The 23,420-nt window shown below is 39.3% G+C and overlaps 1 protein-coding gene across 7 annotated transcripts in view; it reads right to left on the minus strand.

The window, feature by feature from the left end:
• Positions 1 to 11,924: 11,924 nt before the first annotated feature.
• The window catches only part of TAB2 (TGF-beta activated kinase 1 (MAP3K7) binding protein 2), a 62,446-nt gene continuing 50,950 nt past the window's right edge, over positions 11,925 to 23,420 (minus strand). For 3 of the 7 annotated variants that reach the window (XM_036316054.1, XM_036316053.1, XM_036316055.1), the window contains 4 exons: positions 18,753 to 18,913; positions 18,454 to 18,547; positions 17,027 to 17,107; positions 11,925 to 14,020 (listed from right to left, as the gene is read on the minus strand). In XM_036316054.1, coding sequence (XP_036171947.1) covers positions 13,878 to 14,020; positions 17,027 to 17,107; positions 18,454 to 18,547; positions 18,753 to 18,913 — 479 coding nt within the window. In that variant the 3' untranslated portion in view covers positions 11,925 to 13,877. Of the gene's footprint in view, positions 14,021 to 17,026; positions 17,108 to 18,452; positions 18,588 to 18,752; positions 18,914 to 23,420 lie in introns of those variants that run through there. The other 4 variants (XM_036316056.1, XM_036316059.1, XM_036316058.1 and 1 more) reach the window with 4 other exon arrangements.

The raw sequence follows: 23,420 nt of genomic DNA on the forward strand, positions 1-23,420 counted from the left end.
CGGTGGGCAGGATGAGCGCCTGGGAGGCAGCTCCCACCCGGCACCCACCGCCCTGAACGCCCTGGCTGCCCAGGGCCCCAGCCCCGTGGGTAAGTGGCTGGACTTGCCCCTTCGTGTTCCCTCCCAGCGGCGCCTGCTCAGGCCTCGCTCCCGCCTCTCTCTGGGCGCCAGGCCGCCTGGACTTTGGTCAGTTCCCCAGGTGTCCAGGCTCCTTCCTGTCGCAGCGTCTCTGAGTCTCAGCTATCTCTGCCCCATGTCCCCTCCCAGCGCCTGAGATTCGCCTCCACCAGGACGCCCTCCGGGCCTGCCAGTGCTCTGCCAGGAGCCTCCTGCTCAGAGCCCCACAGCTCCCTCGGAGTCCTGGGCCCTGGCTGGATGTCAGCGGAGGAAGAAGCTGGGCCAGGAGGGTGTCAGTGACCTGCGTTAGGCCGCAGGGTCCTTGGCATGGCGGGCTCATGGTTGGAGTGGCCGTGGTGGCAGTGCTGGAGGCTGCGGAAGGCCCGGCCTGGCCTCTCACTCACCAAGGCCAAGCTCGCCACTACTGCCTCTGCCCGACCCCCTGGCTGCCTTCCCACCAGCGGTGCAGGAGGGTTCATTTCAGCACTTGTTGTTTGTTGATTTGTTGATGACAGCCATTCTGACAGGTGTGAGATGGTACCTCATTGTTTTGATTCGCATCTCTCCGATGATTAGTGACGTTGAGCATGTTTTCATGTGTCTCTTGGTCTTCTATATGTCTGCTTTCAAAAAGTGTCTATTTAGGTCCTTTGCGCATTTTTTGATTGGGTTGTTTATCTTCCTTTTGTTAAGTTGTATGAGTTCCCTATAAATTTTAGAGATTAAACCCTTATTGGATATAACATTGGCAAATATGTTCTCCCATGCAGTGGGCTCTCTTGTTGTTTTGTTGATGGTTTCTTTTGCTGTGCAGCTTTATATTTTGATGTAGTCCCATTGGTTTATTTTCTCCTTAGTCTGCAGTGCCCTAGGAGCTGTGTTGGTAAAGATATCAGGGCTGCTTTTTAAAACGGGGAGGAGTATGTGTGAGCCCGGTGATCCTGCGGCCACCTCCTGCTCCTGCCCTGCCTCCGTGTGATTGTCCAGAGGCACCTGCAGCCCCTGGGCTGGGACGGTTGTGTTGCCAGGGGCCTGGAGGCCTGCTGAGGTGGTAGCTGAGGGTGAGGGGAATTAGAAGGGAGGAGGGAGAGGGGGTACCAGTTGTGGCCCCGAGGCCACCTGCAGTGCCGGGGCTGCAGTCTCTCCCACCAACCACCTCAGGAAGAGGCCTGTGGGAACTGTGGAGTTGCTCCTGGGACCTACGTGGAGAGAGAACCATCTGTGCAGTGCATGGCTGGGCTGTGAGCGTGAGTCCTGCCCCGTGTCCTGCGGTGGGAGTGCCGTTGGCCCCATCACATTTGTCCTGGGGATTTCCTGCAGGTCACTTACAGCAATGACACAGCTTGGGTGGTAATTCAGGCCCATCCCCCGAAATCACAGGTTCCTCTGGTAGCTCAACTACGACGCCCCACTGCTCTGGCTGGAACTTAGGCCTGTGCCCTGGTCTGAGATCCATCCCCCCAGTTTCCCACCCCCCCCTTCCCAGCGTCAGAGCTGCAGCGCTGGCAGGCTCTCCCCTCCTTCTGCCCGACACTCCCCCTCATCTCCTGCCTCTTTAATTGGCCTCAGTTTCTGCTTCTTGGAGGGTGTGAACTAACAGAGATGCTCTTTGGGTTTTAAAGCTCTACTGGGAATTTCTCAAGGGGGTGACGATCCATAAAGGGCACATGCCCGGGTTGTGGGCTTGATCCCCAATAGGGGGCGTGCAGGAGGCAGCTGATCAATGATTCTCTCATCATTGATGTTTCTGTCTCTCACCCCTCTCCCTTCCTCTCTGAAATCAATAAAAATTTATTTTAAAAAATGAATGCACTGTCGATCATGCTACAAATAAAAGTGGATATCAAAATAAGTATACTGAATGAAAAAAAGTTTAAAATGTTAGAATAAAAGGCAGCCTTTAAAACAAAATCAATTTTGCTTTATGAAAATTCAGCACACTGTTCTTTTTTTTTTTTGCCACAGATCACTGATAAACTCAGTTATGGACTGGGGTGGGTTTGAAGCTTAGCATTTTGGGGCCACAGAAGTCACCCCGCTGGGCTCACCTGGTTTCCTTGGCACAGCTGGCCTCCTCCACGAGATCCCTGCATGTTTTTCCATGAGTTCTTTGTGAAGATGGGTAGGGATGATCTTACTCAAGGTTAAATGCCCTAACACAGCTAACATGGGTCGGTAAAGGCCTGCTGTAGAAAGATCTTCCTGCTCACCCAGGTGAGGCCTTCTCATGGATTTCCCGTCCCTCCTGGGGTGGAGCTGAGAGGTGTGTGTGGGGGGGTCTGGATGCTGACCGCTTCCTTTGACCCAGAACCCCCCGTGGCCCGTCCTCTGCTTGGTATTCGTTCCCTACCATCAGGTTGCTTGAAGCCTGCTGGGCCACGGACCACACTTGTGTCATCCTAGAGTCAATCAAAACTTGAATCCTCTGCTTGAACGGTGCTTTTTGAACGATGGAAATATGAACTCGGTAAGAAAATCTGTCTGATGAGAAAACTGAAAACGGCTTCAACTTTTCTCTGTGAAGTTTTTTCCGGGTGAGCAATGTTTTCAACTTGAAAACGTCCCTTGTAACTAAGCCTCTGTGTGTATTCCTGCTTTTCTGGTGCTTGACTTCCATTCTGTTGACTCAGCAGCTAGGAGCTGAGCCACAGAGGGCTCAGGATGTGCTCAGAAAGCAAGAAAGTGGAGCCCTAGGAAAGAAACCATACGTGTGCAGTTCTCGCCCCAGCACAGCGTTTAAGGTGGAGAGGAATCCTTTTGAGATACGTTGTCTTCCTCATTGAAGAGGACATTTAAAGATAGACCGGGGGAAAGAAACAAAAAATGATGGCGGACTTGGAAACCCATCCAACTTGAAGCAAAACCGATGCTGCTAAGCACGGCACGTGTGAGACGCACCTGGTGCATAGAGTAAAGGTCGCCAGCCTTTGGTAACCCCAAACTTAACCCCATTCCCCTTCCCACCCCGTCTCTCAGCTTCACAACGCAAACCAGCTCTGAAGTGACAGGAAGCTAGTCTTTTTGAGCGTTTAGCCACACCCCTGACTAGTGAGGTTCTCTGCAGAATCACAGAAGCAGAAAAGCGGTAGTTTATTGTTCTTCAGCAAAGGTGATGTGTGCTCACATTTAGAAATTTATTCTTCTGAATTTGAACATCAGAATCTGAAGCCAAGATACTGTGTAACAAGCCCCTCCTCAAAGCAATCAGGCAACATACAGAGAAGGGACATGACAAGGTTGATGGTGTGACAGTCCATGGCCATGGGGCCCCGGGGCAGACGGGCACAGGGGTGGCACTGGGTCTTCTTCGAGGTTGTATCCCCAGAATCCAGAGAGCACTTGGCACATAGGATGCACTTTTTAAAAAAAATCAAAATGCCAATTTCTCCTTCTAGGAAGTAGAAACATCTGATCGTTGTTTGGGATTTGTCAGCACAAGATGCTACATAGCGATTGTAACCAGAGATATCAGTATTATATCCAAGAGAATTACGAGAATGAAGCATAAACTTTAAGGAAAAGGCACTCAAAACTGGGGACCACTAAAGATAGGTTGCTCCCCTGAGAGCATGTGAGCAGGTGCGAGGCCAGAGGCTGTGCCCACAGGATGTCCACGCCTGACCTCTGGGCCCTTCAGGACCACCGGTGGTGGCTGCGTGGGTGTGTGGGCACCACCGGAGCAGGGCAGCTCCTCTCTTCCTAAGAAAGAATGATCCTTCGGAAGGAAGAGAAGAACCCAAGGACGAGGAGAGTGCTGATCTTGGACATATGGCACAGCTCACTCGGCCACTTCACAGTGTACCCATGGGCACCGACGCCGCAGTGCTGGCTGGAAGGAAAAGGTGGCCCCACAACGCTCCTCAACACAGGCTGGCTCGTCCAGTCAGCTTCTTGGCGTTATTCAGTAGGTTATGGCTTGAGAAGCACATTGGCCAGAAACGTTGGTCATAGATATAAAGTGGTGGTCTATCATAGAGGAGTTTGTATATATACAACTAATTTGAAATTGTAAATAAAACACAAGTTAGCAACAGGATAGAAAATGGAAGTCCTCAAATGGAATGATGTTTGGGAGTCTTTGGCTTCGGATATGACAAGGTTTTACCTTATTTCTGATAATGACTAAGAGAGCATCCAGTTGGTAACTTGTTTTGTTTCTGCTTTTCTCTTTGCCTTTTTCCTGGGTGTCTGTTCATCAGGATGGGGTATGTATTAAATCATATCAGATGGTTCCTCCCCTAAACCTCCTTTTAAAACAAATTTTTAATATATATTTTTACTGATTTCAGAGAGAAGGGAGAGGGAGAGAGAGAAACATCAATGATGAGAATCATTGATCAGCTGCCTCCTGCACGCCCCCTACTGGGGCTCAAGCTCACAACCCGGGCATGTGACCTGACAGGGAATCGAATTGTGACCTCCTGGTTCATGGGTTGATGCTCAACCACTGAGTCACAATGGCAGGGCTGGGGTCATTTTAAACAGCAAAACCATCAACAAAGAGTACAAAAATGCAAACAATGTGGCAGTATACAGACCGTAGAAAAGGACACTGTAGACAGTGGCAGCTGAAACAGCCTCTTTGACCTCAGAGGGCACATAAGGGGACTCAACATTTTCACCATTCTATGCATGTCCACGAATCCACGAATGATTACAGTGAGAAGGCAAAGTCACAAACTACGGAACCCAAGGATGAGAATTGCTGGGATGTGCATAATGATTTCCCTTTTGTAAGCTCTCTAAGGCGGCTGCTTTATCTCCGGTGTTGTCTGCCACACTGACTATGGGAGGAATGATAGAAAAATAAAGTTACACCAGGCTACAGATTTATATGGTAACTTACAATTTGTTGTGCACCTACTGTGTGCCAGGCCAGCACTGGGAGCAGGATATGTAGTGGTGAACAAAGTCAGAGACCCTGTCCTCACCATAAGAATACGAGTGGGAAGACTAGCAAAAGGAGGAAGTAGCAAGGCTTGAAATGTAAAACTCCTCAAATGGAGATGATTTTAGAGACTGAGAATTGGTAACGGACGTGAGCTACCTTGGAATGAATAGAAATAAAAATGTATTTGCAGGCCCCAGGAGAGGCTGAAGGCAGAAGATCATAGTGGTTCAAAGCACATCGTACTGGAGTCAGACTGCTTCACCTTGAATTCTGGCCCCGAGTCTAAAGAGCTGTGCGGCCTTGGGTGAGTGACTTAACCTCTCTTCGCTTCTATTCCTCTTCTGTAAAATGGGGAGAGCATACATCTACCTCTGGGCTGTGGTGAGGATTACATGAGAATATTTGTAAAGCGTTTAGAACGGTGCCCAGCATAGGAATAAGCACCTGTTAATCGTGTTGTGAAGATTTTGTACAGTAGTACTCAATTTATCTGAGGAAGCAGATCTTGTCAGATCAATTTGATTAACTTCAGAGAAATAAGGAAATGAAATGTGAGCCATTCTCACTGTTAGGGTGGGAAGATGCAGTCCTAGCCCTGAGGTGGACAGTCTGGTGTAAGGATGTGCTGCACAGACATACCTGACACTTGGGCTCAGCATCGGCACTGCCATTCTGCTCAGGGTCTGGTGAGTGACACACAGGCCTGCTGAGAAGGTGCTCAGATATGCAGGGAAGGATAACTTAGAATGAACTGTAGCCTGGCCAGCATGGCTCTGTGGTTGAGCATCGACCTATGAACCAGGAGGTAGGGTTCGATTCCTGGTCAGGGCACATGCCTGGGTTGTGGGCTCGATCCCCGGTGTGGGGTGTGGAGGAGGCAACCGATCAATGATTCTCTCTCATCATTGATGTCTCTCTCTTTCTCTCTCCCTTCCTCTCTGAAATCAATAAAAAATATATATATTAAAAAAAAGAGAATGGACTGGAAACAATGAAAGAGAAAGTAAAGTTTAAATAATCTAAACTATTAGAAAAAAATTCTATAAAATAGCATAAAGTCAATAGCCCTGAAGTAAAACCACGGGTAGATTAAAAAACACACATTATAAAAGCAAAAACCAAAGGAGCAACTGATTGCACAATTCTGAGGTCAGCCGGGGTCCTTGTAAAAGCGCAGGCACAGTGCTGAACGCCACCGTGGGAAACCTCCAACACGCCCTGACATAATCAAAAGCACACGGCATGCCAGGGCAGAAAACACGCATTCAGCCCATTTTCTGAATGAACCGGGATGCCAAAGGCCCAATGTCCAAGCACAATTCATAAAACGTGGTCGAGGAAGCTGGCCCCTAAGGGAAGGAAAGTAGATTGTGTGAAGAAAGACTGAAGGTTGTTATTCTACCTGGAGAAGAGAAAGCAGAAGTGTGACTTGCATTGAGAATGACGGATTTTTTCTCTCTCTGTATCATGACTGTAGAAAACTGAGAAAACAGAATCAACGGGACTCATTACAGTAATAAAATCCTTTTACTCGTGGGTGGGTGATTATGTCAGGCTACTATGGAAATGAAAGCCTTATACAACTCTCAGGGGGAGTTAGTTGTCTCAAGATTTCTGCACTGCAGCAAGTGTAGACACCAGGGCATGTATGCTCAGAGAAAAAAATGACAGTGGGCTTAAGGTTTTCAGTGAGTCTATTCTTTATTTCACTTGTTTAGAATGTGGAGGCCATTTGTTTCATATAATGTGAAGCCAGTGCATTTAATAGCAGCATCTTAACAGTCATCAATAATAGAAAAGTAAGTTTGTGCTTAATAAGGAGGAATTTAGGTAGCGAGTTTTAAAAATTTTGCTTGTTTTTGTCATTTGACATTAAATATAATTATGCTTTGAGCAACTTCACAATCACCTATTGTCATGAAATGAAATTGCTTCGCATTCAGTAGCTTAGCAGGGTGTGGTTGCCCGGGTTGGTAAATTAGTGTTCTATGTGTGCACAGTCCTATTAGGAAAAGAATCTGGCACTTCAGCAAAAGGGTTTGTGAAATTACTGATAAAACCCAAAAAGTAGTTTAAGATTTCAAGCCAATTCATGTAATAAAACACACTTGTTTCATGGTATTCCTCACAGAGTGTCTTGGTTATGTACAACCAATCTACAAACATACAAATAGTTCTTGCTTTCTATTATTCCTTTAGTCGGAAGCCCACCCTTTTCACATCATCCTTGGGAAAGAGGAGAGGGTTATTACACACTTTGCATTCTATTTTCTTCTTTCTTCCCTCTTTTCCTGACCAATTTCCTCAGGAAAGAGTCCCTCATTCCTCTGTGCTTCAATCTTGAGGGGAAAAATTGGTTCTCTTGTTAAAGAACAAGAAGCCACTCAAATATCTGTATCCAAGAAAAGGCAACATTTGAGCTTGAAGTAAAATCGGATGTTAACAGAATCAGCATCCTCAATTTCAAATGCCAACTTCTTAATTTTCTGGAATATCTACAGAGGTCTCTCCTCTCCCATCCTCTTCCAGAACTACACAGAGATAATAAACATTCTCGGTTAACGTCACTATTACATTTACATACCCCAATAGTACTGTACCTTATGTCCATATTTCAAATGGAAAGCACTCCAGTTAACTACCAGGCTGGTCTGGAAACCTATTATAATATTGGTCCTATGAGAAAATATATACCAAATTCAAAATGGTTAACTTGGAATTAAATGTTAGAAATAAATCTGGGCTGCAAGCATCATTATCACTGTCAACAATTACTGACCTCATACTATGCATAAAGGTATTTACTGTGGGCGACACAGACGGGTATGTCATAACATTTACCATATCAGTACATGAATGCGGAGGTCAAAGTAGCAATGAATGCCAAGCGGGCAGAAAACACAGCAAGTGCAAAGAAAAGGTGCAGTTTGGAAGGGTTGGAAGGGTCTCATAATCTTGACCCTTGAAAGTTAAACTTAAGTAGAGAGATGAGAAATGAGATGGACAAAAGTACATTAATGGGGATGTGGAAAATATCTACACATTGCGGACGGATCACAGGAATTCTCGTGTTTTCATATTACACAGTGTTTTACAAAGTATCACACTTTAAAAAGATATTAGCTTGTAAGAACATGTAATAACTTCAAAATGCAATGGGTATTTAACGTTAAGGTGTGCCTTTAACATTTATGTAAAACGTTTTTGTACTCATTCAATAGAAACTTACCTGGCCCCTGGGTAAAGCTAGCAATAAAACTACTGGCCCGCAATGTGTTAAGGGAAGTGACCAGGCCAGGTTAATATAAGAGTATTCTGTTGGAAAGTAACAAACCATCTAGAAGAGGGAGGTAAGGACCAGACTACAGAACCTTACAGATTTCTGAGCAGCAGCGTGCGGACTCCCTTGGTGTTTTTATTCTAGCTGCAGTGTGCCGAGGTGCAAGAGCCAGAGGCAGGGGACTAACTAGATCAGACTGTGAAAAGGCACTAAGCCTACTAGAACTGATGAGTGGGATTTAAAGTCTTTTTCTTTTTTTTAATTTCTGGGAAGCACTTCCATGGTGAAGATGCTGCAGTATTTGTCCACTGTGCCATGAGGATTACAGTTTCAGAATGCAGATCTGTAAGTTGTAATGGTTCTACTATGGAGTTGAGACCAGAGGAAGAATGTGTCCCTGCCCTCAGGAAAGGAGGAGGTAAAGATGATCTGTGAAGAAAGATGCTAGAATGAAGTGTACCTTGGGTCAATTTTAGACTTAAAAGGAATATGCAGTTGTGCAAACATTGGAGTCCTTTGAAGAGTTTATTTTCCTGGAAAAATAATTTGTTATGCTCCATAAAATAGCTGGACAAGTAACAGAAATACGAACACACTTGATCTTTAGGTCAGCGTAATTTTATCTTTGCAAAGCAACCAAACTTTTGATAAAGCAAAGAATTCAACCACAGTGACTGAAATATTAAATTCCGAGCCCCTGATATAGCTCTAGAGCCCAGCGGTTCTCAACCTGTGGGTTGAGACCCCTTTGGCGGTCGAACGACCCTTTCACAGGGGTTGCCTAAGACCATCCTACATATCAGATATTTACATTACGATTCATAACAGTAGCAACAAAAATAATTTTATGGTTGGGTCACAACATGAGGAACTGTATTTATTTATTTATTTATTTATTTATTTATTTATTTATTTAGCATTTCTATAGTCAAAGAGATTTATTGCCCTAGGGAACACATCAGTGACGATTAATATCTCAAATCTGAAAGTAACAATAAGACAGATTCTCTCTATATACAATATACTAAACTTTTCATGACACTGTTTTCCCACTTAAGGCTCAAAATGTCCTGTTTTATTTTCTCACCCTATCATCCATCTCCTTCTCTCTCCAAGCATGAGCATGGATTGAAATGCCATGAAAAACATAGGCAGAGTGTACAAGCAATACCTTCCATTGTGTGGTTCACAGCATTACTATACATTTCCTGTTGGGGTCCAGCCCCAGCAGGTCCAGGGGTTCCCAAAGGTGTGGACGGAGTCGGCGAAGAAGGAATGACATGGAGACAGCGTTCAGGTGATCAGCATAGCGAGGTTCTCTAGCCAGGTTCTGTCGAGGAACTGTATTTAAAGGGCCAGAATATTGAGAACCACTGCGTCTATCTCTAGACCAATTCAGAGAAGTAGCAAACTTACCACTTTGTTCATTAACACTGTGGAGAAAAATGCCTTAACACTCATTTGTACAAGAACACGGCCTACTACTTTAGGACAATCCAGTTCCTAGTGAGAGAAGGGACTGGCTCAGGAAGTTTCACATTAGTCCCCTAACACCTTGTGAGGTGGGTTTAACGTGAATATAAAAAACAAGGAGGTATCCCGAGGTTACGGAGTAGATCTGGGGAGATGGCACAGTTTAACTGTCTTGAATCTTGAGATCTGTGAGGTCTACCTGGGGAACAATGATGTGTCAGTGTTAAAATGCAATTGCTTTCATAATCTTTCCAAGCAACTAGGTAAATCAATAAATTATTATACTACACAGCAATTCTATTTTTGAACCAATATAGGAAATTTATAGTTACAAACATAATGCATTACCAAACATTTTTGTATGATCAACTACACTCCCTTAAAAAAGAAATCCAAACAGCTTGCTACATAGAGGGGAAAAACCCAACCCGAGAAATATAAAGCTACAAAATTTTGTTTTCTTTAGAAAGAGTCCTTTTCTCTGTTGCCTGATTATATTTTCAGATGAAAGCAATAAAAATTAAAATGCAGCCCAGAGCGATTTTATGGATCTAATTGTAGCTTCTGAAAACTGAAGCCAGAAATGTGTTCACTTGTCATAGAGAAACAGAAGTATTTTGTAATGCTATATGGAAAATTATGCTAACACCCAGCAGGCAGATATTAAATCTGGAATGTCCTTTGTTGTCACTACGGATTTCTATTTTCTAAGGCAATGCAGCCAACTTTACTCATGGACTGAATATTTTATCTTACACCATTCACTTCTTCAACCTATCTTTGCTCACTAAAAACTTCCCATCAACATTAAACTGGGGTAGGGGAAACTTTGAAATGGGAGTTAACTTTGCTATTTATGAATGCTTTGATTAAAATATGTTTAAAGTTAACAGCTAATCCCTGGCCAGAGCAGCTCCGTTGGGTGGATCTTCGGTTTGATTGCTGGTCAGGACACACACCTGTTATGGGTTTGATTCCTTGGTCAGGGCACGTACTGGAGGCAGCACATCAATGTTTTTTGATTTTTTTTTTCTCTTTCCCTGCCTCTTTAAAATCAATAAACATATCCTCTGGTGAGGATTAAAAAAGTTAATAGCTAATATTGGACTACCTATGGCAGGGGTCCTCAATCTACGGCCCGCAGGCCACATGCGGCCCGCCAAAAACATTTATCCGGCCCGCTGGGTGTTTTTGCCGCTGCTGTGTGCATAGGAATTTGTTCATAGTTTTTTTTTTAAACTACAGTCCGGCCCTCCAACGGTCTGAGGGACAGTGAACTGGCCCCCTGTTTAAAAAGTTTGAGGACCCCTGATCTATGGTTTTCTGCATAAGACAATAGATTGACCCAGGTTATTTTAAAAAATAAAAAATTTAACAGCAAAATAAATTTTTATTTTCCCCCATACAAATTTGTAATACAACACCCATCTCCATATAATGTATTTATGACAGTAGATACTGGTCAACATTTTGTTAATATAAAAGTCTTCCTGAGAAGTCCAGTTTACATGCACTGCTTGCTATCCACCTCCCCTTAAAATATAGAGAATGTCAGCACCCAGAGATAGTGACGAGAAACAGAAGTCCATCTTTCTATTTGAGGTTCTTAGTGCGATGAGTCCTGGAAGGTGGTCTCCAGACCTGGTAGAGAATATTTCTGTCCCACCAGGTTTAAAAGACCAATCAAGGCAAGGCAGAGTTTTCTATAGTTCACAAGGGGATCAGTAAGTGCTACTTTGCTCTTTTCAAGTTCAGAAAAACTGAGTCATAAGTTGTTGAAAACTCTTAATACAAAGATGCTCTTCAAGAGAAACACCATTCTCAGCACCGACACATTATTCCAGAACAAACATTAACTAAATGACTCCTCAGGCTAAATGACCCAAGAAGTCAGTTTCAACAATGGGGTAAACTTTAAAAAAACCCCAAAAGAAAGGAAAAGCTCTAACTATGAAAAAAGAAGCTACATTCATTTTTCTTACTCAGCTGAAACCTGGTTTCTCTCATCAGTTAAAAAGCCTGGGGAAATTAATAAAAATAATCCAAGAAATGCAGTTGAATGCCATGATGTCATGAGAAGACTCCAGACAATGAGTTTCTCTGGTTTCAATTAACTATAAATTATCTCCTGTCCCACAAACTTTAAAAACAAGTCACAAAATCCACATTAGAATATAAGTTTTTTAATTTTTATAAATAACTTATCTGTTACAAAGATAGTTTACCCAGCTAAATCACAAAACCATCAACTCAAGATATCCAAATTACATTTTATTAATAAAACAAGTAAAAACTGATTTATCAATCTTCACATAGAACTGCAGAGGAAGCTGAAAAACAAGGCCTATTTTTAAAGCAAAATGCATCAAATGTAAGGGCTGTGGGTCTACTGTCTAATTAACTAGGATTGTCATATTTCTTCACATATACACAGTGCAAAACCTGGAATTCAAGGCTTTGACATTCATATAGATCACCTGTAATAATCCTGTTTATTTAAAAAATATCCATTTGCAAACATTTACAATGGGTGACAGTCTACATTATCTCCTATCTTTTGCTACATTTCAGCACTTCCATTAGCCCCATTCTAAGCACTGATATATAATTTCATAATTCTTTTTAAATGCATACTGTTATTTCTTTTCTTGATTTTATTTAGTTATATACATTCCTGATCATCTATTTATTTTCCTTATAAAAATATATCATGAAAATAAAGAGATGCTTGAGGTTGCTTCAGTGTTCAAGTTTGCTTTTCTTTTTTCCAGCTTTTCTTCAGTTGTCCTAAATATGACTAGCCTTGTTTTATAAATACACATGATACTGCCACCAAGTCAGGTTTAGAAACAAATTGCCCCAACAGTAAAGCATTTAAACTTCTCTTTCTCTCTCCAAAAAAAAAAAAAAAAAAAGAAAAAAAAAAGAAAAAAGAAAGAAAAAAAAGAAAGGGGCTGCTGTAGGTACTGTTGCTGTTGCTGGTTTTGAAACTGTACTTTCCCAATAGTAATCTCTTGTGGGAATTCTGTGGGACACCAGGCAGATGAAGCAAGTTTAACCTTGCTGCTCTTTCAGTGGGTTAAAAATTTCTTGTTTTAAGCTTCCCTGTGGAAGACAAAACACTGTTGTGTCACCCACCACTAGTCAGTATATAATGTAACCTATAGACAAAGGTCTTGCAATATCTTTTGCAATTCATTGTGCAGCATCTGTATGTCTTCACAGAATATCGGCACTCATGAGGGTAAAGCACAGAATAAGTAGAGGAAAGTTATTTTGTGCATAGTTTCATTTCATTAATGCTTTTTTTATTTTAAGGCATTGCTTCTTTTGGGTAAGGCTTAAAAAGGGACATGATCGTGCTTAATCACTAAAAGGAAAAAAGAAAATTAGTTAACAAAAGACTATTACACTATACATATAGAAATATAAGGAAATAATAAAAGAGAAAAGAAATCACGTAAAGCAGACTTGAGAGATCTGTACAGTAGGAAAGCTTTGGGGTACTTCACTGCATGTTTGTACAGACGATGCATGCTGCTTTCCTTTTCATCTTTAGACCCTAGATGCTGGCTTCAGAGTGGAGACGTTTTCAGGGAAGACAAAGACAAGGCCAAGAGTACCACAGATTTGTGAAGTTCTTCCCCTATCCGTGGGCACTGTGCGGCAGCAAACAGTTTTTAAATAGTTAAACCTTGTTCCTTTTCTTCACGTTTGTAGTGTTTCACTGAAAGCTTAAAAAAAAAGCCATCATTTTATTCCTTCCTCCTGTCAAAATTCAGTAGTGACATGAGGGGAAAAAGGTATTGGGAACACGCAGGCATTAACATATCGAGAATTATCCATAATGGGCTACTGGTAACACTGTACATGGTTAGGCAGCGGGCAACCAAGTCTTTCAGCAGATTACCTTTCATGTGATGAATTTCAACTGCCCATGATATTAGACTGAGGTATTATTAGCTCCGTGGGCTGACATTTAACATTAGCAAAACACCATCTTGTCACACCTTCAATTTGACAAAATCCTACGTAGCAGTGAAACTTTCCCCCTGATGACAGACTAGTTTCTTGAACTTCAGATGTGGTTTTGGAGAAGATGTAAGGCCTACTGGCTCAGAAATGCCTTGGCATCTCACACTGTTCACAGCGGATTAAGGCTGGATGGTTCAAAAAAGTACAGGCAGTGCAATTCCACTGAGCCCCCTCATCATCTTCTGTATCTTGAGTCTTGGGTGTTTTGATGGTGGACCTTTGATCTGTAAGGAAGCAAAATAATTATTTTAGAAGGGAAAATCACCAAGTCATAAACTACTGGCAATCTTAAGCACTATTTGTACTGCACAGCCCGAAGCCAGTTGTTAACCAGATGAAGCATCTAAACTGACACACAAGCTTGGTCCTTACCAATCTCTATCAAGTTGTTACTTCTCCATTGGGGAATAGCTACATGGACATTATGTAGTCAGTCACCTCAATATCTTCTAAAAGGGGAAGCCAGCATCATTTCCCCCAATTTATAGCAGGAGAAAAGGGAAATCAAATCATATAGTGACTGATAGCAAAGATTCCCATAATGTCACCTAAGATTGTGGAAAGGTGTCCTACTATAACACAATACTTACAGTGAATTTATATTAAAGTTAGAGTTTCATTTCCCACTGAGCAGTATTTATATTTCTGTTTTCTACCAGGAATTAAGTTTTTGTTAAATGTTCTCTATCTGCTGAAAATGTAAGCTTTGAACACAAACAAAATATAAAGATGAAATAATTTCTATAATTTTATATAACTAATAAGAGGCCTGGAGAAGTTAACAGGGTAAAAATGTTACCATTTTCATTTTATTTTTAAATCAAATTTATTATGAAGCATTAGAAAGAACTCTAGATTGAAGGTTGTGAGAATGGGGTTCTACATCTGGCTTTGCTACTAATTCCTGATTTCTTTCCTCTGTGATCTTAGATAAATCATATATTCTTTAGGTCTAATCTTTCTTACTGATAGTATAAAGTCACTGCAGCTTTAAGAGGCCAATGTTCTAGAGTGTTTGAATGAATAGAGGTATCTTAAATATGAGAAATTATTATATTTCTCCAAAGTTGTGGCTAAAATGAAATTATACTTATGGATCGTTTTTAGGGGGATCCCATTATAAATTTGGAATAGTATTCCTTCCAATTATTTTGGGAAAGTTTAAAGTAAAAGTTATTAGAGCTCTCCTGTCAGGTTTTGAATTTAATGACTTAAACTATTAAATCAGTGTGTATTTAATGATTTAAACTATTAAAACAGTGTGTATTAATTTGCAAATTCTCCCTACTATCATTCAGTTACTGAGATAGTAACTAAATGATATATTTTCCATTTTAAAAGACAAACTATTGTATTATCAGATGAAAATATAGTAAGTTTTTATAATAATTTAAAAATAATTAAGTGGTGTTTAGTACTCCATGCCCCTTTAGCAGTACCTTATTTACTGATTAGTTTTCAGGAGCACTTTATTGCAAAACTCCCAGCTTCAGGCATTGGTCACAATATTTAGGCACATGCATGAGCAACTTGAAAATACCTGAAAAATCCAGGATCTGACAATACTAGTTAGTATCCCCTAAAACACCTTAAAATAAATACAGTTTAAAAAGTTTGACTTTTTACCATCTAAATTTATTTCATATTTCATACTCGGGAAACATGTTATAGAATGATTATTTTAATCTGGGGATCCATCCTAAGTTACTAGAATTTCAGTTTTACTCAGGTGTTAGAAAACATTCTTGGCACATTTTTTTGAAATTGTCTACCCTTTTTGTTTAACTACAAAGGATTTTTAGGTAGGAGGGGCCACTCAATCTATAATAACATTTCAATTTATTATTAAATACCAGCATCTCCTTAATTAGTAATATCTAAGGTAATTAATAGAGGAGCTATACCTTTTTAAATGAACAATCTCTACTGCTTTTCTTACATCTGCACAATCTCAGTTAGAACTTAGAATCACAAATATTTTTATTAAAGGTACTTGGAAACTAAATCATCAGAATTGAAAAAAGAAGTTACTTTGCAAAAGATGACCTGTAATTTCAGTTATTTAAAGAACTGCATTGTGAAGCAGATCTCATATTAAGAATGAAATACATCTGTGAAACTACTTTCTCATTTTAGCCTCAAGGCAAAAATGATTGATTTGTTATTTCTTAAAAAATAACCAGCTACAAGTTTCTATATTTTGTGAAAAAGCTTTTAAGTAATGAATTTAAAAAAAAATTTACCATGCAAATTTTCAAACATATATACAAAAGTAGAGAGAATAGTAAAATAAACCCTCATGCACTTATCCTGCTTCAATAATTGTCAAAACCAGTCTTATTTTATATATATTCCACCTCTCTCCTACCCTCAACACACAAGTACTTTATGTTGAAGCAAAAGAGAAAATTTTTCTTAGAAAGATTTTGATTTCTGAAAGAGTAAAAAGATTATTTAGAGGCAACTCATTCAGAATCTGAAATACCTACTTTGCTTTTTTTAAGGAAATAGGCTATGCCACCATTTTCTTTATTCCTTCCTTAACACCAAATAGCATCCAGTGTCTGAATACTTGTGTACTGTGCCAAATGCCCTAATCTCACTTTTGCTCTGCTACAGTAACAGTTCATTACATTTCAGCTCAAAACATTTAAGTCACAAAATATCAAGATTAGCTAGGCCTAATTAAATTACACTTAAATTAATGCCTGGAGTAAAAATTCCACAAACATATTTCGACATTTCCTAGTTTGTAGAGCATATACTCTATGAATATCAATGATGTAAAATGATAGTAGGTCATAGTTTTCAAAAATCACTTATCTGAAATTCAGAGTATTTGATTATACAAAATTATGCATAAATTTAATAAAACAGGCTACTAATGAAAAATAAACTTTCCTATTATATCTTCCTCATCATTTGTAAAAAATTATAAAGAATACAAATTGTTATAACTGATGATTTTTTTTTTTTTTTGGCCAAGATTGATATTTTGGGAGTGTGTAATGAATCCTAAGGAAACCTACTACTTTTTAAGAGCTAAATACATTACACTTTTGCATCCTCCCCAACTCTGAGCATATAAATAAAAATCAACAAATATGTTCCTAATGAATCCATCCAAGAATGTCTAGGTTTGAAGCACTTCTAGAGAGGAATGTTGCTAAAGTTTTCTGAAATCTTGCTTTCAATATGTAACAGTTTTCACACTTAATGGATACACTAACCTTTGGGTTTTGGAGGCACAGGACCTACAAATCCAATATTGTCATAAAAGTTATGAATAGCGCTGGGATTAAAATGTGGTCCTGAAATATATAAAAAGTAAATATTTCAATGTTTATAGCTCCAAATATTTTATTTTTTAAAAACCAAATATTTTATTTCTAAAAAATAATCACAGAAATGCTTTTCATTTATTTTGTACCTCTAATCTCAAATTATATGTAAGGATTTCAAAACAGCTGAGCTAGGCATAGTACAGTACTTGTAAGAGAGGTTATAAGTGGTAAATTGGGGAAGAAGTCAAATTAGTGCTAGTAATACAGTGACATAATTAGAACCAGACCCCTGTTCTATGGGACAAAATACCTAAAAATTTTACAATTTAAAATTTAATTTTAAGTGACCAAACATGGCCTTAAGCAACTAAACAGCGTGGCCTCCAATAAGTATAAAAACCTTGCACTGATGTAATATAATGGTTCAGATTTTAAACAAAAGGAACAAGTTCAGAATTATAGTTTCTAGACCAGCCCTTTCTTTTTCTCTCCAAAGTTAAATTATGGCATTTGCTATGAATGTTTCAAGATAAACAGCTTACTAATGTTTTAAAAGAAAATAGAATGAATCATCTTTCAGTTTTAATGGATTCTGGCACACACTCAAAAGTATTATTAAGGACTTTTTTTTGTTGTTGGCTTCCTTCCCTTTCCTATCTTTTCCATTTTACTAGTATATATTTCTATTATTTCCCAACCTCAGAATTAGGTTTAAGTTATAAAATTTCATTTTAATTGTCTATGAAAGTGAATTAAATTGTCAACTTTTTTTTTAACTACAATAAGCAACGATTACTTGTCAATAATAGTTCAAGCATAATAAACTATCATTGTTCTAAAAATGTACAAGCAGTATTTTTATTCTCTTCTCTATTTGTCAATTAAGATAGTGTCATTAGGTAGGGATGCTTTTTAAATTATGTTTTGAAAAGCATAATTCTTGAAAGGTAAAAGGGCAAACGGGAAATACAAAAAAGGTGTATGAGCACATATATTTTAAAGTTAATAAATGTGATTGTAACACATTTCTCTAATACATAATAGCTAATAACACATTTCACTTAATACATAATGGCTAATACTTTTGACAATGCAGCCAGAGATACTACTCCTTGTCTTCCCTTAACACATGACTTAAGCAGATTTGAAGAATATAAATGTATCAAATTATTCCTCAATCAAATATATTTTTTTTGGGGGGGGGGGGAGGTAGAGAAAGAGAACATAAAAACCCAGTAGTTCTTTAGCACTATCTGGATCCAAAGTCAAATCTGAAACAATAAGATTATGATTGATAAATCTGTTTTCAGCCACAGGAAAAGAGTTGGTATATTTATACATTGAATTTCTGCTGAATATGCACTGAACTTTACCTCGGGCTTGAAAAAGATCAATTTCTTTGGTTAAGCAGTCAATGTCAATCTGGAGTTGTCTATTACAACTTCTCAACTGCTGCATTTCTTCCAGCTGAAAGATAATTCCATGTGAGAAGGATCTACATTGAATTCTCGTGTCATTAGTTAGAAAAGTTGAGTTTGGCAGGGGAAGGTAAGAACAGAAGAACAAGTATGAATTAAGAGCTTTTAAAACTAGATCAAGCTTTTATACTTATGACAGATTGCCTATTCACACATTCAAGTACAGAGATCACAACAGTTATAGAAAGACTTACTGAAGGTATTTGGGATATGGAATTCGATCTTTTCAGGCGCCTTCGAGTTAGATTATTTTCCATTTCATTGACCTCAGATTTTAGTTTATCCAGCTTTTTCTTTTGAATCTCAAGTTCTCTTTGAAGTCGTTCCATTCTGGCCTTCTGGTGTACCAATAGAGCTGCAATACATATTAGTAAACATGAGAACTCACCCACTTTAGTCAATTAACCTTTCAGCAGCATTGGGGAAAAAAATAAATGAATATTCTGTGACAAGAGTTTGCCAAGAGTGCCAAAGATACATTAAAACAAAATATTGTGAGTTTAAACATTTGAAATTTCAAAACTTCTTAACTTGAAAATTACCGTAATTATTTAAGTGGACAAATGTCACTCTTTTAAAAATTTTTTTTAAGGGTTTGGATAAACCCACTTTATGGCCAAAGATAACATTTTTAGGCTGTTACTTCTCTAAAGGCTCTAGTCTAGTCAATTAACCTACTTAACTACTACTTAATCTACATCTGACCTCTTGAAAGCCCTTTTACTCCAAAAAGTCTGATATGTCTGAACTATGCAGAGGTATTCTAATAGAAACATTTTATAAATATTTTAGAAGGGGTGGATTAGGTTTAATTTATTTTGATGACTCAACAAATAAAACGGATTGATTTTAATCCAAATAAATGTTAACATTAAGTTGCTGAAACTGCAGAGTAAAAACTGTTGAGAGAAATCAAAAACATATTTTCTTATAGTCCAATCACATTTTATAAAAATATTTTCCTAAGATATTTTTTAAAAAGCACACAAGTAATTTTATAGCATGAATGACGAACTGCTTGGGAAACCTATTAAGCCATAAAAATTGATATATGTTCTTGTGAGCCATCCCTGGACAATATGAGGCTCATGTTTTTTAGGGTACTGGACTGAAAGTGAAGATACCTGAATCCACTTCTATAAAAAGGCAGCTTGGGATGATTCTACCATGAGAAAACAGGCAGATTTGGAAAAGCACAATAAATGACCTTTAAAAATGAAAAACAGTAATTAAAATAAAAAGACAAGGAGATTAAACAGATTAGATTAATGCTGAACAGTCATCTTCAACTAAACTCAAACTTCCATGAATCTAAAAAATAAGGGTAAGGTTATGGCATATTAACATACATTCAGGTCACTTAATCTAGTGTATTCTAGAACCAGAGTCAGGGTGTGGATTGGGGAAGGCTGTTAGGCTCAAGTACTTCAAAATGAACTTTAAACAGTTGACAATTTTTCCCAACAAAAATATGACACTAATACAATCCACAGATGTTTCCCTCTAATTTTCCTTTCTTATTTACTGGAAGAAACAAGTACAGGGCATTATGTTTCAGTTTTAAAAACCACGGTTAATTCTGATAAGCATGAAAATCCTGGTATCTTCCCTGTCATTTCAATATACTAGTACATTGTGTAACACAGGGAGGTGTTTTTGAAGGTACACATATTCCTGGTTGAAAACCTGTTTACCCCAGCTTGTTTTGTCAAGCTTGTATTATTAATTTGATTTTATTTGAACTGCACAGTTTTATCCCTCTATTACCAAAATATAGGAATTCTGCATCAGGGTTTATTTATTGTCCTAAAAGAAGATGAGGACATGGGTTCTAGTTTTTGAGTGGGCAACAAGAAAAGATGGAGGCAGGGAGTGGAATGTAGGGAAAGGCAAAGGCAAAGCAGAAGTAATATACTTTCCATCATTTCTAAACTCCAGCCACCAACCAACATGTCTTAAGTGGCATCAATTAACAATTTGTTCAAATTAATAATTATATAAAAGTAGTATTTCTTAAAATGCTGAAGATTTTCTCCCCAAAAGTTGTTATATTTTTTTCTAAATGTGTAAAAGAATAATTAAAGACATTTACTTAGTGGTTCTAAGGACTAAATGATGGTTTGCTTATGCTGAAATTAGAAAATAAGATATGCATTTGTGATTTCATTCAATATTATCTATGGAGAGGGGGGATGAGAAAAGATTTAAAATTAAAATTCAGTTTATATCACACTTGAGTGGTCACAATTTAAACCACAGGGCAGACAGAAACTTGAGGGTTTGAAATTATTATAACCATTAGCCCCAGGCTGGTGATTTTCTTGGGGTGCCTGGGAGAAGCAAATGCAAACTGCTCCAGCAACCCACTTCCACCACCAGGGAGCTACTACAATGGGATCCATAGAGGAAAAATACTCAATGAAGAGAAGGTCTCAACAGAAAAATTATGACCAAATATGAATATATCTATGCTTAAACTGAAGCCCTAAAATACTATGAACCCACTGTCTTAGAATTTAAGAGGTATTTATTTCTTGTAAAAATAAAATCTTAGAATGACTATGTTACTTAGAAATGACAAACCTAGTTTGTAGGCTACTCAGGATCTTTTAAGTATGTCTATTAATTACAAACAAACTATAAATGCTCTGAAAACAGTAGGAAAGAGATATGATCTCTATTTCTTAGCAATTCTTTCTTCTATGTGCCCAGATTTTTATGTGTCTAGTTCTCTTTTCATTTGTGGTCTGAGATTTTTACATAGAAATCTGAGAATAATAAATTACAAAGAAAAGTGTCAAGGTAAATTTCTAAAAGTTGCTATAAAAATTCAGCTAAAATGAAACTTTTTTTCTAGTTGTAGTTTTTGCAATTTTAACCTGCCTTGTATAAAATATTACAGTACATACCATTAAGAAACAATATCAGACCCATAATGAAGAAAAATATTTATTGTTTATTTATAGACATTTTCACTCTGATCAGCTTCCACTAAGTGTGAAAAGGGTTAGGTGTTGATTGGGAAGAAAGAACCATGACAATTATATTTCCAGGGTCTAAAAAAAAGGGGAAAGCTTGGAAAGAGACTCAGGAAAGCTTACAAAAATGAGGGCTACAGTTATGGGAAAAAGCTAGAAAATTCTACCTCATCTATGGGAAATGATTGAATAGGGATTTAAGGAATCCCTTAGACTGGCTTTTTATGTTTTTCTTCCTCTTGGCATAATGAAATAACTGTTATCTAATAAAATTATACCAACCACACATACACATGAATTAATAAGCTCATGCATATCCAGTAACATGTACTTACATAGGAGGGGTGATTTGTTAGACTGCAGTGGGTAAGCTGAAGGAAATCTCTCCATTTTTATTATTTACATACTAGAGGCCCGGTACACAAATTCGTGCATGGGTAGGGTCTGGATGGCCCCCCCTCCAACATGGGTCAGGCCGGTGGAGCAGGGGGGCGAGGAGGGGACGCAGGAGGTTGGCAGGCTGGACCCGCCCCCAATTGGGGTGGGGGTGGGGGCCTGATTGGGGGCCAGGCCGGCAGGGGGAGGGGCCACAGGGGGTTTGGGGGGCCAATCGGGGCCCACATCAGGCCAGTTGGCCATCAGAGTGTGTGCCATAGCGACTGGCTATTTCGCCGTTCTGATCACTTGGCTTTTATATACTAGAGGCCTGGTGCATAAATTTGTGCAAGTGCAGGGTCCCTTGGCCTGGCTGGTGATCATCAGGGCCGACTGGGACCAATGGGGGCTAGCTGGCCAGGGGGAGGGACTGCAGGAAGTCAGCTGACCGTGGGAGGTTTGCTGTGGAAGCTCACTCCTGCCTTGAGCGTCTGCACCCTGGTGGTCAGGGTGCGTCATAGTTATCATCTGGTTGTAATAGTCGCTTAGGCTTTTATATATATATAGATAGATAGATAGATAGACCCGTGGTTGGCAAACCACGGCTCGCGAGCCACATGCGGCTCTTTGGCCCCTTGAGTGTGGCTCTTCCACAAAATACCACGTGGGGCGCGCACATACAGTGCGATTGAAACTTTGTGGCCCATGCGCAGAAGTTTGTATTTTGTGGAAGAGCCACACTCAAGGGGCCAAAGACCCGCATGTGGCTCGTGAGCTGCGGTTTGCCAAGCCGCAGTTTGCCGACCACTGATATAGACTAATATGGACTTAAAATGCCAAGCTATTAAGAATAAATTATATTAAGATTTTTGTTTAAGGATAATTTGAGCATTATATTTATATATATTCTACTGCCTCCTAAAACACCATGAAAATGATATGAATAAAACTGGTACAATCCAGTGGTACCACAGAAAGTAGGCAATTAATGGACAAGAGATTTCAGCCAGTTTCTGGAAGACTGAATGAGAGCAGATGAAATGGCATAGACTTATGAAGGATGGTGAAGAAAGCTACAGTCTCATAGATAAGAAGGGCACTTAACACAAAGAGGCAGAACTTGCCCTGCAGAAATCTAGAGGCTCCAGACTTTGGAGAATACAGATAACAACAGGAGACAGAAGTAAGGAATGGGCCAGAAATCAGGAGCTTAATTGGATGTCTGTTTATAGAACAGTCAACCTCTCCCCATCCCATTGAAGGGTAAGTACCTGTAAGCTTATTTGTAAGGCTCCCAAACATATTTCTCAAGCTGGTCCACAAATGTAGAGAATGCTAGGTGGTGATGATGGAGTGTTCTCTTGTAGCAGCTGGCTCCTGACTTATTCAACACAAAGCAGTCTGCCAAGTAACTAATCTCACTTTTTACACAAGATTTTCAATTAGCCTTCATAGTCCTTTATTCTTAAAAAATATGAACCAATAGACAAGGACCACAACACATTTGAG

This window comes from Myotis myotis, unplaced genomic scaffold (assembly GCF_014108235.1).
Source record: "Myotis myotis isolate mMyoMyo1 unplaced genomic scaffold, mMyoMyo1.p scaffold_m19_p_7, whole genome shotgun sequence".
Taxonomy (NCBI): Eukaryota; Metazoa; Chordata; class Mammalia; order Chiroptera; family Vespertilionidae; genus Myotis; species Myotis myotis.